At 42.8% G+C, this 15,586-nt stretch overlaps 1 protein-coding gene across 6 annotated transcripts in view; it reads right to left on the bottom strand.

The window, feature by feature from the left end:
• fndc5a (fibronectin type III domain containing 5a) overlaps positions 1-15,586 on the bottom strand; it is an 82,022-nt gene that overhangs the window by 19,619 nt on the left and 46,817 nt on the right. For 5 of the 6 annotated variants that reach the window (XM_080750333.1, XM_080750328.1, XM_080750331.1 and 2 more), the window contains exons 2-3: positions 14,783-14,898; positions 10,276-10,477 (exon numbers count right to left, since the gene is read on the bottom strand). In XM_080750333.1, coding sequence (XP_080606459.1) covers positions 10,276-10,462 — 187 coding nt within the window. In that variant the 5' untranslated portion in view covers positions 10,463-10,477; positions 14,783-14,898. The remainder of the gene's footprint in view (positions 1-10,275; positions 10,478-14,782; positions 14,899-15,586) is intronic. The other variant, XM_080750329.1, reaches the window with a different exon arrangement.

Genomic DNA, 15,586 nt, shown 5'->3' with positions numbered 1-15,586 from the left:
CAGCTCTCTTGCCACAGACGCATGGAGCATGCAAGTGAGAATGAAATACTTAAACTTGTAGAATTTAATTAGATGGACTGGAGAATTAACATTTTGCTTGATGGAGGTGTAGAACCCCTGACCCCTAGTTTAAAAACCGCTGACATCTCTTGTGACTCAGAGATATGAAAGATATTAGCAATGTGATCAGTGACATCATGAAGATGTACCCTTTGGCTTGCATTCTTAATGAGTTCACTGATCACATGACCCCACAATCAATCCTCCAGTTCTAGGCAACACAGAAGGGGGGCACATATTTTTCCTCATTTCCACACAAGAACTCTAAGGCAGGGGTCTTCAACGTTTTCAGGCCAAGGACCCCTTAGTCGAGAGAGAGATGAAGCAGGAACCCCCACAACCCATCGTTTGACAGCACAATCATCAGTGTTTTGGGTTCATGTAAATGTGTGTTTCCAGATATTTAACCACTTGAACCGTCAATAATTAATAAACTTGACCTATCACTCTGTACTCGGTCTGCACTTTTCCCCCTCTACACGAAACCTTTTTGCCAAAAATAGCCGACCTACAAGCGCACAACGCCTCGCAGCGCGAGGCGTTGTGAGCTTGTAGATCTGCTATTTTTGGCTAAAGTTCTCAAAATATGGATGCCAGGGTTCAAGTGGTTAATATAGAAATGGAGAAAAAAAAAACTTCTATCACACAAAGATTTGGAGGACCCCCTGTAGTAACTCTGATGACCCCTAGGGGTCCCAGACCCCCTGTTGAAGACCTACAGCCTACACTCTAAGTATATTAATGACATAGTTCAATGTTGAAAATGAGTGGCATTCCCCCCCAAGCTCAAAGGATTTAGATGCAAGTGAACATTTTAAAACCAAACTAAGAACAAACCATTCTGTATAAGCCACAGACACATGGGCTGTGCTACAGCATCTTAGAAGATGCTAGTGAAATCAAAATAGTAATACTGATGCTGGTGAAAGTGCTGTGAAAATGCAGACTAAACATTCACAAGCACTGCCTGCCACTGGCATCAAACTAAAAACCAACCTTGTGCTTACAAATCTCAGGCCGGCCGTCTATGACAGGGTCTGTCAATTGTGTGCGAATGTTTTCCTGTTCCATCTCACGTGTTTGTAAGAAACCAAATAAAAATGATGTTCTGGCTGAATATTATGATTGGACTGAATGTTATCTAATTTGAACTGCAATAAAAAGTATATTTGATATAAGTCAATCTGCATTCAGTTAATGTGTAGAGTGGGGGTTGTGTGTTTGTGACTCTATGCCTTCTCATTTTCCTTTCATATTGCATCATACACACGCACGCTAATGCACACGTGCGCGCGCACACACTCTCTCTCTCTCTCGCACGCACGCACGCACGCACGCACGCACGCACGCACGCACACACACACACACACACACGCACACACACACACACACACAGAGGTTTTCTTGTAATGCGTTGGGTAAAGCAGTGGCTAAGGTTCACTGCAGCACAGAGAACGCCCGTCCGTGTCCTTTTCTCGGACACAGCCACTGACATTCTCAGGGTCCAGGGTAACAGAAACCACACGCTCCAGTAAGCTTTTAGCCACAAGCCAATCGATTGGCCTCTGTTGACCAGTATTAACAAATCAAAGTCTAACATCTCCAGACCCCTGACACTTTTGCTAGTCAGCCTCCCTGGGGCTAATAGTTGGCCAGCTGCAATGTCATTGATGCACACTAACCAATCACGGAATGAGATTGATTCCCCAAATCGTTGGAGCAGAACTGATTGAGGGCAGAGATGTCTATGCCTCCCATTCACCCATTCGCACGCACACACACACACACACAAACACATGCACGCACGCACACATGGCACGGGTGTGTAGGGTCGTTCCGACACGCATTACTTCGACGTTGGGTCCGTCCGACTCGTGTAGCCACGTAGTCGTAGTAATGAGACGTCGGACTGACGTTTTCCTCCCCGGCCGCACACGCTCGCATGCGTGCACACACACACACACACACACACACACACACACACACACACACACACACACACACACACACACACACACACACACACACACACACACACACACACACACACACACACACACACACACACACACACACACACACACACTCCTCATGCACATACGGTGCACGTGTGTCTTTGTGCACATGCCAAAAAAGACAAGATACAGGAGGGCACCATTGGGGCCAAATGGAAAACAACAAAATCATACAAAACATCTTAGAATAGAAAGACTGAAAGGCTCTTCTGTCTTCTACGATGTGGTGAACCTTCAGGGTTATAGCTCAGTCGACTAAGACATTCTCTGCGTGTTCCCAAGGTCATCAGTTCAGCCCCCGCACTCACTCACAGGAAAAATCATTTTCAGTGCCAACTCCAGGAGGAGAGATTGAAAGGCGCTTTCACACTGCGAGATGTAGCTCAGTGTGTTAAGATTAAGGTCTCTTTGTTTCCAAGGTCATACTTTGAAACCCCACTCTATACTTACAGGCCTTTTGAGAGTCAACTCCTGGAAGACAGATTGAAAGGCTTTCACACTGTGATATAACTATGAGGCTGTTGGATTAATATGTTCTGTAGATGTTACTTATTCTCTAACTAAACCCATGTACTGAACAGAGTCCTAGGATACCACAATTAAAGGTAAACCCCTGATGTTTACCTCTCAGGAAACAGTGGGAGAGTCCTCCACCTTGATGGCATGGGACTCAAACCTGTGAACTGTCTGTAGCAGAGGCACCTATCAAGCACACCACAACACCATATGGGCCCTCAACAGGTGTCTCTTAAGGGGAGCACACACCAGCTGCGGACGGCACGCATGAACCTACCCACACCAGCGGCGCCAGATGCCTCGCCTGCCACTCCCGATACGCCACTGTTCTATTTTCCAGGCGTTGCCGTGCGGTGAGAAATATGCACAGCCTCTCTAGCCGGTGTGTGTTCCCCATTAGTACATTTATTTTTTATATAGTATAGCCTTCAAAACTTCAATGCACTACTGTATTTAACCTGGGATTTGAACATGGAATGCTGAGCCTGAACGTTAGACCACTACATCTTCACTACTACCATCTTGTGGTAGTAATACTTTTGAAGTGTACCTTTGTATGTTAGCCTTGAAATGTCTGGGACTTGAACAAAGAACCTATGTGATCAGAGACCAGGCACTAAACCACTGCACCACTGCATCTTCAAACTGTCAGTATCATGTCAGTGTCATGTCAGCATCATGTCCAAAAGGTCACATGAATTGAGACAACCAAGAAAGATAATTGTGATGTGACTATTTGTCAAGTGTGATGCAGCGTGGTGCGGTGCCTGCCGTTTCCATGGCAATCAAGCATCTCGCATGTCTGTACCAATCCAGCCTCCCGCGCAACAGATGAACTGAACAATTATAATATATATAAATATAATTGTTCAGTTCATATTATTGGGACCACAGGTCGCAGATTAGTATGTGAACGGTCACAGCCTGTCCGTGTGTATCTCTGTCTATAACTCCTGACACTGTGGTTCTATGGGTTTGTTGACCGTAACAAATATCTTTAAAACCATATTGACCACATTAATTCCTTTCCACTTCGCTGGCATCTGCTCATCTTTATAGTTGCCATCAAAAGCTTGTGGGCTGAGGATTGGAACTGAGCTAATTAAACAGACATCCATGAACAAGCAGCCCAAATGAGACGGGCAAAGATGGATGTCGGCTCAAGCGGGGGATTTGTCGGATACGAGCGGAGGATAATGAAGCGTGCGAGCATCCCTCGGTAGAGACGGCTCTTTAGGAAAGGTGTGTGTGATGGGGAGTGTGTGTCTTTTGTAATGGAACTAGAACAGACTCATAACTGACTCTAGGGTAATTCAACCATGTGTGTATTTGTGTGCATAATAAATCACGATGGCCTATGCAGTGTTGTGTTGTGCCTGAACGCGTTCAATGAACGATCAACCCATTTAGGCCGGGTACGCATTGTTGCGCATTATTATTTTATGCTTTAACTATTAAAAAAAATAGCCGATCTACAAGCTCACAGCGCGGCACCAAGTAATAATAATCTAAATCTTCAAAGTACATGGTAAATAAAGTTTTCAAATAATTGTAGTGGAGTAAAAAGTACATTTGCCTCCACTACTCCAGATGTAGTGGAGTAGAAGTAAAAGTATTGAAAACTGGAAATACTCCAGTAAAGTAAAAGAAAAAAAAATACATACAATTTGTACTTAAGTACAGTACTTGATCCCAGATCCATTGTTCAGTAACAGTGGTCTCACCGTCTCTCCAGTTCTTGAGTAAACAGAAAATACATTTTCAGGTTAACCCTACCAATCAGGACAGAGAACCCCACAATGATCATTTATCAGCTAAAAACATGTAATGCTCCAGTTCCAACTTTGTTCTTTAATTAGTTTTTGCTGCATCACTTCCAATTTCACTTGTTTATCCTGTGTACTATATAGGTTCTCTCACCTATGGATGAAATTGATATCCTAACGAAATATAGAGCTATTTAACACCAAAATAAGATCCCTTACACCCCCTTCAATTCTTTTTGTATATTTCTCTTCAGTTGACCATCACATTCCCAGTCATTCTTCTTCCCATCCAGTTTGAACATTTAGAATTTTGAACTGCAGAAATGGAGTTGGAACAACTGAAGTTCAGGAGAGAGAGAAAGACACCTTGACCCCCTCTCCACCTACCTGCTCTCACGCCACCTACCTGGCCCTCAGCTCCGCCCCCAAGCCATCTACCTGGCTCTATTTATCCTCACTCTAACCTCCCAGAATCCCCCATGCTTTTCGTATCCCTCCACCATCCCTCCACCACCACAGCCCCATTTTCCTCTCTCCTCTCTCTTTCCCTCGCTCCATCTTTCTCCTCCTCTTCCTATTCCCCTCTCTTCCTCTTCTCTCTATACCTTTCCTCAGGTTCCTGCCGGGGGGTTCAGTTCACATCGCCACTGACGCTGACGGTGCAGGCGATCACGCTATACGACCCCTACCCCGAAGACTCCAGGGTCAGCGACCCTCTCCGGAACCCGCATCCCCTCTTCTCATTCCCTATTCATTATCCGCATCCCTTCCTCCCATTCCCTATTTATTATCGATTCATTATTCATTTGCTCATAATTTATTTCATTAAAAACCCTTAAAACATTCATGGTGTGTTTCTTGGTTAACTAGTGAAATGTACTTAGTTACTTTCCACCACTGCCTGGCAGTGTGGTATTGGCAGAAGGAGGGTGGCGACAGCCCCCATAATACCCATTTGAAGAGAGGTAACTGTGGCACATTGTTTTCCTGTTGAGAGACCGCACTGTAGATTCTCTAAATTTAATTACCCCTTCCTCTGTCTAGCTCTCTATTGGTTTGTGTGTTACCGGGTGTTTATGTATGTGTGCGTGTGAGTGCACGTGTGTGCGTGCGTGCGTGCGTGCGTGTTCTGTGCATGCAAAATACTACTTGAAGCCAAAGCGTGGGTGTTCAAACAACTGTTACTTTACAGAGAGAGAGAGAGAGAGAGAGAGAGAGAGAGAGAGAGAGAGACACAGACTTACAGTACAAACAATTGGGTCTTGACCAACCGTAAGAAACATTCAATATCACATACACCAGTAAGACTCCCTAATCGGGAGATAAGCGACCAACGGTCGCTTATCTCCACAAATAGGCCAAAAGTTTGTTTTACCAATTATTACACTCTATGTGAACATTTACATCAACAAATCCCAAGTACTATGCAGAACGACCCATTTCAAGTTTTTAATGTACAACAATATTTAGAAAATAGATCTACAAGCTCACAATGCTACGCATTGTCCTCGTCCCTTATATTCCCATAGGTTATATGGAGATCTCAGTGTTTGTCAGTCCTTGTTCATGTATGCCCATATATGGACATCTCTATATCTACTGTAACAGTCCTTGTCCCTTTATGCCCATAGATGGAGATCTCTTAACTGTAAGTCCTTGTCCCTTTTATGCCCATATATGGATTCCTGATGTCATCAGTATATGAACATATATGGGCTTTCTGATATGCCCATATATGGAGATCTCTTAACTGTAAGCCCTTGTCCCTTTTATGCCCATATATGGATATCCCTGATGTCATCCGTATATGCCCATATATGGGCTTTCTAATATGCCCATATATGGAGATCTCTGTATCTCCATATATGGGTATAAAAGGATACTTCAGGTCTGACATCAGGTTTGTTTATATTGGGTTGCTAGGTTTGACATCACAAACTCCATGGGCCATCTGACCTAGAAATCTATATTTGGGCATAGATGACTCATCGTGACCTCATCATGATTTCAATCGCTATAAAAGGACTCTCAGTGACATACACTCTCCACAGATAAAGCAGTCAACCAGCCTACCAGTCAACCCATTCTTTGATTACTTTGTACAACTAGATTAACTTTTCAATGGCATCCCCACTGGAATTGACCGAAATGTACGACAGACAATGCCGGTCTTATATAGGGGTCATTTGTGTACGGTGTGATGTCATACTGATGTCAGCAGTGTGATGTCATACTGATGCGGAGATATGAGCAGGGCAAAGGTGTGACGTGTGACGTGTGACGTGTGACTCAGGGACGGACGGCCGGTGGAGGTTTTGATACTAAACTGCGACCTTACGGTCGCAATTATGCACATACCTACAGTATAGGGATATAATATTTAGAATTAGTAAAAGGTTTCTCTTTACCTTCGAATCACTAATGTTGCATCATTTCTTTGAAGAGGTAACAATGAAATACATCTTGAATGTTGAATACTACAGTGACTCTGTGGTGATGTAGCTTAAAGTGTTGATGCCGTTTCGAAAAATCTATTATTATGGATGTAATTAAGTAAACACTGTGATTCTATAGCAAATTTATGGACATTACTATTTCAACACATATGGACAAACCCGCACCTTGACATGAACACAGAGATTACACACATTTATCGATAGCAAAGAGTAGCTATATGGAATGGAAAAGTAATTAAACCCCTTTTTTTCATTTTCCCTCTTAAAATTGTTAAATACAAGGCAGTGAAGGAGTTTCCATACTATCAATTATTTGCACTGCAAAACGATTCAATACCGATTATCTGCATTGCAAAGCCAAAGCGGTACGATATATGCTTTTGCATATCAATATATCATTGCAAATTAAAATAGATCTTTCGATTCAGTTACTATATCGTTACACCCCTACTCGCGTGAGAATTAGTGTAAAAATTATGACAAAGAAAGTGCAGTATACGCTATACCAGTGTTTCTCAAAGTGGATTCCAGGGACTCCCCCTAAAGGAACTGCGGGTTCCTTTAGGGTCCTCTAAATGGACCCATACAAGTCTGTAACTCTGGCAGTGTACAAAAGGAACCAAATGGACCCGTCAGAGTCCATTTGGCAGTGGTGGAAAAAGTACTAACATTATTTACTTAAGTAAAATTATCAATACTGCCATGTAAATGTACTCTGTTACAAGTAAAAGTCCGGAATTCAAAATGTACTCGAATAAAAGCATGAAAGTATTGGCATCAAAAAGTACTTAAAGTACCAAAAGTAAAAGAACAAAATGTTTGAAAATACAACTACAAGCACACAACGCATCGCAGCGCGACGCGTTATGTGCTTGTAGATCGGCTATTTTCAAACAGCCTAAAGGTATAAAATAGGGCTAAAGTGGTTTATGTATGTTTTATAATATTATCATTTATATCTGCAAAGTAACTTAGTAACTAAAGTTTTCAAATAAATGTAGTGGAGTAAAAGTACAATATTTGGATCCGAGATGTAGTGGAGTAGAAGTGTAAGTATTGTAAATTGGATATACTCAAGTAAAGTACAAATAACTCAAAAGCGTACTTAAGTACAGTACTTGAGTAAATGTACTTTAGACCACTGCCATTTGGTTCCTTTTGTACACTGCAGTTATGGGCAGACCTTGAAATGTGAAAGTTTGACAAACAAACTGCGCTGTACAGTAGTAGTGTTCAGACTAACATAACATTCATTGGCTTCGGTTCATGCTCACAGCCCCAAATCCCTCCTTCGCAATCCTGACAAACACATCCCCACAGGGGTGTCGCACCAGATTCTGGGCCCTGGGTACAAGGATTCACTTCAATTATGTTGTGCTTTAACTATTGAAAAATAGCAGCTATACAAGCTCACAGCGCGGCACCGAGTGCTCACAGCGCGGCACCGAGTGCCGCGCTGCGAGCTTGTAGATCTGCCATTTTTGAAAAATTGTGAAAAAAAACCTTTGAATGTTTCAAATCCTTCTAAGGTTTTTTGAAAAAAACTATGTTTCTATGTCAGTCGTGCTCGAACCTTTTCAAGTGAAGGACCCCCAAAATGATATGTATTTGTCCACGGACCCCCATCTCAAAATATTTAGTTCCGGGGACCCCCCAGAAGCAAAATTTGAGGTACAAATGTTCGCTTAAAAAAATACATATTTTGAAAGATTTGCACACATTTTCACAACTTTTCAAAAATAGCAGATCTACAAGCTTGCAGCGCGGCACTTGGTGCCGCCCTGTGAGCTTGTATATCTGCTAATTTTCAATAGCTAAAGTATAAAATAATTAAGGCCTCTTCACCTTGGGCCCTATAGTAACTCAGTCCCACTTCTCCCCCTCTTGTGATGCCCCTGCATCCCCAGCAAGAGCTGGGTTTACTGTGGAGGAATCACGCAGAATGACTCGGGCTGCGCCGGGTGATGCCCATGGAGGCGCATCAATACGCTTTGAAGTGAACACCCCCCTCCGGCTGTTTATTCACGAGGCGGTCAGCAGGGCAGACTGTTAGGGGCATTGTGTTGAGAAATTTAATTTCACGCTTTGTGTCCCTATTGATTTTTATTGGACCTTTAGACAAAACCAGTCAAGGAATTGTCAACGGGCCAAGTTAACTCCCCCCCCCAACCCCTGCACGGAAACAGTGAAGAACTTTGCTAGCCTGGAATTTGGACGAATCCGCCTGTGCAAAAACTAAAAGGTTACATGTCTCCTTTCCGACATGTCTCCATTCCGACATGTCTCCATTCCGACACTAACCCTATCTCTAACCCCGACAATAAGAAGTCACTGTCGGAGTGGTGATATGTCGGAATGGAGAGCAGTCACCAAACTAAAATGCCATTGGCGGATTTTTAGGTCTGGCCGCGCTCAAATTGTGAATTTCCTCACCCCGAAGAGTTGGGTGACAAATCAGGGCACGGTATTGGTCTGGTCTAACCAATTGTGTCCAGAGCCATTTTCTTTAACCCGTCTCTTGAAAAAAATAAAAAATTAAAAAAATAAACTCCATATAGAATTACCAGACTCATGTCCATGCAGTGATATAGTAGCTACGCGAGGCTAGAACTTTTCTGCTTTGCTTTGTTGTGTGTAAACATGTTACATGTACAGTAGGCTATATGTGTGTTTGTGTGGGTGGGTGCATGTGTTTTTGTGGGTGGATGTGCCAGTGAGTAAGCGTACGCCATGTGGGCGATTATGTGAATTAGCCGAGATGTTAACTTTGGGCAATAGCTGAGTAGTTAGTTTTGGTAACACTTTCTATGAGGCCCATGTCTAGTATAATTCATTATTTAAACATAATTATAATGCATTATAATATACTTTTAACACTTTAATATAGACAGGATTATGCTTTCTAGTAGGAAGAGGCCAAATGCCCGAAGCAAGCTTTTTTCTCGAATTTCATAATTGCTGGACACTACGATATGCAAGACTAAATGTTTCTGCTTACATCTCAAATAATGCTTTTGTACTTTTACTCAAGTAACATTTTGAACACAGGCCCCTTATTTACTTGAGTATTTTTATTTCTACTTATACTCAAGTAACATATCAGAGTGTGTCTTCCACCACTAGCCTCGCATAGACAGACAATATCACTTCGTGAATATTATTCTGGTTCTTGGTGTCATTTCTTTTTTCCCCCCACGGGCGGTTACCAAAAGATTCAAACAGACTCTATTGGTTAGACCTACAACCAATCAGTGTAGCGCACCGGTGATACGCCAGCCCTACATTTACATACTGGGCCCCTGGTTGGTTCCTCACGACTTGTGAGCCGTGAAATATTTGAATAACTGAGCGGGGCCAGACCTCAGGCAATCTTTCTTTGCAATGGCATATTGGTCTGGCTATGCGAGGCTATTCCACCACAGGGACAGCAGGACAAAAGGTGTGGAGCCTCTCCGTACTTACCTTTACTCTTGGAGGCCTGAGTCTCCGCCTCCCTGGGCGTTCGGAAGCGCAGAGGTTGGCTGAGCGGGCTGGCATGCCCCGACATGCTGATGGACTGCACGTGCACAATGTAGTCTGTCTCCTCCTCCAAGTCCCATAATGCACAGGAGCGTGTGGTGGTGTTGACTTCCTGGATGAAGCGCAGCATGCGCACGTCTTTCTTCTGTCAGAGCGCGACACAGGAGATTAGAGTCACTTTGTGGGTTAAAATACGCACAGTGAGAGAAAACCATAATCCTATGAGAATCTTAGAGTTCATGCATGTAGGCACACACCTGCATATCATTGCTGTCGGGGCATAAACCACTTATATCCATATTTTAACTTTGAAATGTTTAAGCAACACACTCTCACTTCCAAAACCGCCTTGAGTGACTTCTCGGGACAATGGTTAATGTGCATGCCATCCTCAAACCCAAGACGTAAAATGGTGACGCTATACCAACAGTTAAAACGTCCGAGACGTGACGTCTAAAACGGACTCGAAGTCCGCTTCAGCTGGCTCAGCACCGCTCGAGATACGTCCCGATAGGGACAGAATCGTACCTCACGTCCCTCCTAGTCAACATTTTCTTGAGGTATTAAAAAGGTTTTAAAAGTCATTAAACTGTTACTTCACTGTCATTTGTGACTTGTCATCTTACTACTTTTTCTTTTGGTACTTTAAGTATATATTTTTTATGCTATTACTTTTGTACTTTTACTCAAGTAACATTTTAAACGCAGGCCTTTTACTTTACTACCCCTTTTTTTCATTCAACCTTTATTTATTCTCGAAAAGACATTGAGGTTGCCCTCATTTGCTGTGCCATCGAGATACATCACAATACAACATTAATATTTACAAAACAACAGACAATATAAAGTAAACTTAAAAACAATTGCAGACATTTGTTGGTAGGTTGTCAATTAAAGATTTAAATTGACCGTATGTTATGGGAGTACATATCTTAAATTTTAGTTGTAGCTCATTCCAGGTGGTTGGGGCATTACAGCAAAAGGCTGTCTTCCCCAGTCCTTATCCCTAAACTTCTTTGCCTTTTTTTACTATTTTAATCATTTTAAAAAACTTCAAATAGCCGTCCTACATCGACACGTTCTACATGAGAACTTGTAGATCAGCCATTTGAACTATTTAAAAATGTTTTTCAAAATAGTAAAAAAAAGGCAAAGAAGTAAGGAAGGCATGGACGAAATTATAACTATATTTGTATATACTGTAGTGCTGTTGTTACTTTAGTAAAATACTACAGGTAATTCCGCCACTGCAGGTCAGATAATGTGTTGTGGATCGACTGCAGGGCTATGAGATACTGAGTCATCTGTATTGGAACTGACCGTATAGCAGCGGGATTTCTTACCGACAGTGCATTCCACTGTGCTTTACAACGTATTGCTAAACAGCCCTGCAGATTCTTTATTATTAAAATGTACCCAAGATATTATTGATGCACTTGTAAAACTGTAATTGTACGCTAATTCTTGGATGTGTAGTCATCACTAGAATCCTAATTAAAATCCTATATCCATGCAGGAAAAATGCAAGTTTGGCATTATTATTTCCTTGGCACTCTACTGGACTGCTTACCCTGTTGTTGGTTGATTAGAGTTTATGCTGTTTACTGTGATCTTGCACTTAAGTTGTTGTGGATACGAGTATCTGCAAAATGCTTGAATTGCAATTTTTGCATTTTGCAATTAAATGTAATTCAGTCAGACTCACATATATATATATATATGTTCATAATGTATAATAATGTGAATATTATATAGAGGGTATGCGCGTGACATCATCATCATACCCGGAAGTTATGTGGGAACGCCTACTGAGAGGCAAAAACTACTTTCTGGCCTTGACAGCCCACACATCCAAACGGAAAGGTCCTATCTAATTTCATTAAACAGCGTTAAACAACGTTAAACTCACTTTGCCACTCACTTTGCCACTCGATTTGCCACTCGATATGCCATTCACTTTATACATGCGCATACCCTCTATTGTGAGGCTCTGCTGCAGACAGCAGCTACTGCTACATACTGTACTACTACTCCCTGCTTATCACAATTAGAAAACAAATATTTAACCAAACATAATAGTTCTCAAACATTTTTGCGCAAAGGACCCCCAAACTGATACGGAGCCCCATTTGAAAAGGTTTTGTACCAGGGAGCCCCAGAAGAGAAGATTTGTGTTAAATAAATTAAAATAATTCAACTTTTTCCAAACATTTTAGAGATTTTAAAAATAAATGTGTGTCGCGCTGTGAGGTTGTACATCATCTTCTACTTTTGAATCGCCAACATATAAAATATGAATAAAGTGGTTAAAACAGCCGATCGCGGTGCGAGGCGTTGTGTGCTTGTAGATCTGCTGTTTTCACTACTTTTGTGCGAAGGCCTTGTGTGATGAAGCAGGGCTTTGCTTTGCGAAAAGAATTACAAATTTGAAACTTGGAGATACGAGGTTTCTGCCCGACAGTGACGTAAATTACGTACGTGCGTGCGTGCGTGCGTGACAACACTTTTCCCTTTTCAAGCAGCTGTCATTGTAAGCTACTGGCAGACAGACAAACGGTCCAAATGGAAAGTTCTGGCAGCAACACAATGCATCATGATCCATACAATGGTACCAGCAGACTCACACCAGTGATGGGGACACAATAAAGAGAGCCGGAAACGAGTGCTGACAGCGATCTACTAATTAATTTCATGGGTGGCAACGTACAATATGTGTGGGCACAAGGACATGAGTTTGCGTGTGTGTCATATTGTTTTAAGGAGAATGGGAAACCATTTTATATTTTCTCATTAACCACTGTCATTAGCCACTTGGACATAAAATGTTTAGTTTGAAAGGGGTCCCTGGGGGTTTATACTTGACAGGAACCTGGTTTGGCTCCTCCCCTTTCTTAGTCCACTTCCTCCCGGGTGCCAATGAGTGTCTCTGCAGGAAGAGTCACCAACGTAATTTTCTCTACCCCGCAATCCTTGTCCGTCAGATGCATCGCACTGGGTGGTAAATTCACACCGGAAGTTCGGTGAATAACACAGAGTCTATGAGAGCCAGCTGGACAGTTCAATGAACAAAAGAAGATTCTGAACGATTAGTCGGGGGTGTTAGGGAGATAACATAGTCATTTCATGGTAATTAATCTAAAGCGCCAAATTTTGCACAGATGTAGCCCAGGGCATGCACTAATGATTTAGCTAGGGCGCCCGAGTCGGCGACCTTCGGGGTCGCCACAGTGGCCAAATCAAGTTGGGATCCCATCGACTTTCTACAGTATACAGGAGGAAAATACCCACAAAGAAATCTGCTTTAAGTAGGATGTGCGGGGTCTAACTAGGGGTTTGTCATGATGCTGAATCCATTGCAAGCATTTGTTTTGCACAAAAAACATTCCTTGGGCTATAAATGGCCCCAGAAAACGATGGTTTAGTGATGAAAAGTGATGAGTCATCACTTTTCACAGTTTTGTGGGCGTTTTCTGGGGCCGCCCCTGACTAGATAGAGACCTTTATAAAATAGCTCAGGGACAGCTCAGCTCAGAAATATAAAAGAAGACATGTCACACATTGTTTGCTGCTGTGTTGCTTTTTGGTGTGTACGCTGTATAACTTTATAGAGGTATCTAAAGAGCACAAAAGTATGTTTCTGAACTAGCTAGTATCGCGAGACTCTCCACCATTTCCTGTCTGGAAACCAACTCTGTGCACATCGAAAAGCAAGTGATTGTAGAACAATACCTGTGATATGTCTTCTTTTATATTCCTGAACCGATTATATGACAAAGGTCTCAGTTGTTCATAAATAGTTTTAGCCAGGTCTAGCCGGCTCTCATAGACTCTAATGTTATTCACCTAACTTCCGGTGTGAATTTGCCACCCAGTGCGACGAATCTGCCGACTGGAATCATGTCGTCATGAGTGTCATTTCCTGCTCATCTTGTTCCTAGCCGGGTGCTTCTGTGTTTATCAGGGCCAGACTGGGACATCAATTCGGCCCTGGCATCTTGGCCCAGACCGGCCCACCACAACCTGCGCGAACCGAAAATAGAAGATCTACAAGCCCTTGTATGAACTGTTATATGTTTCTGAGGGACTCCTGGGCCCTGGGCCCTGTGATTGGGCTACTAGGCCGGTATTTAGATGATAAACAAGCCAGAAGGCCAATCATGTGATGTCTCTTTGCTCTGTGGGCTGGTGCTACTGAAGGATTGGCCTTCTCCACTAAGCACATTTATTTTTTTACAAAAACTCTCTGGGTGGTCCCTGGAACAGAGCATTTTTAGATGGCGGTCTGCGGCCAAATATAACAATTTGGGGTTCCTTGGCACACAAAACCTTCTTAACTAGGCCTCCTGATTTAGAGGGCATTTGTAGAATCCGCCTCAGGTCTTAATGGGTTAAAATCCTCAGTGTGTGTGTGCGGGTGCGTGTGCGCACGCGTGTGTACACTCAGGCTCACCTGCTGTGTGATGGCGAATCCAATGACAGGGTCTCCCTCCGGGATGTCCCATGTTACTACAGCCGAGTTAGCCTTCAATGCTTTGATGGTCACATTGACAGGAGCCGCCAAGCTATCTGCAAACACAGACACAGAGAGAGAGAGAGAGAGAGAGAGAGAGAGAGAGAGAGAGAGAGAGGACAACAGTGTAAAGCAAATTATTACTGCAGTGGCGTGTTCACTAGTACAGTGGTTTTCAAAGTGTGTGCCACGGCCCCCAGGGGCCACTGGGGGCGCCAGGGGGCAATTGGAAAGGAGAGGAAGAATCATATAAAAAAAATCTAGGAAATAACAATAAACTACATCAATCAATCAATCAATCAATCAATCAATCAATCAATCAATCAGCACCATGACCATGGCCAGAAGCAAGGGTCCCATTTCCCAGAACGCTTCCACTCCCAAAAGCAAAAGCTTTTCAACACCTCGTTCAAGTCCACCCCATCAGTCAACTGTTTGTGGACGTGTAGAAAAAGTAGACGATTGAGGCGTTTTTCAGTCATTGTAGAGTGATGGTGTAGGTCGTCTTCAGTTGAAGACGACCTACTGACGATTACTGACGATAACTACTGACGATAACTGACGATTCGGTCAGTTATTACTGAATACTTGGTACATGCCCTTCTTTCATAAAGTTATGACAAGACCTCCACTCTTAGTTCAGCATCCTTTGGAGAACAAGCATGAAAACATTGAAGCCCATCATTGGTGCAGTTCAGGCTTCTCTCTCTTTCTCTCTCTCTCTCTCTCTCTCTCTCTCTCTTT

The sequence above is a fragment of the Nannobrachium achirus genome (assembly GCF_963921795.1).
Source record: "Nannobrachium achirus genome assembly, chromosome: 20".
NCBI classification, from domain to species: domain Eukaryota; kingdom Metazoa; phylum Chordata; class Actinopteri; order Myctophiformes; family Myctophidae; genus Nannobrachium; species Nannobrachium achirus.
This window is presented reverse-complemented; position numbering and strand designations above follow the sequence as displayed.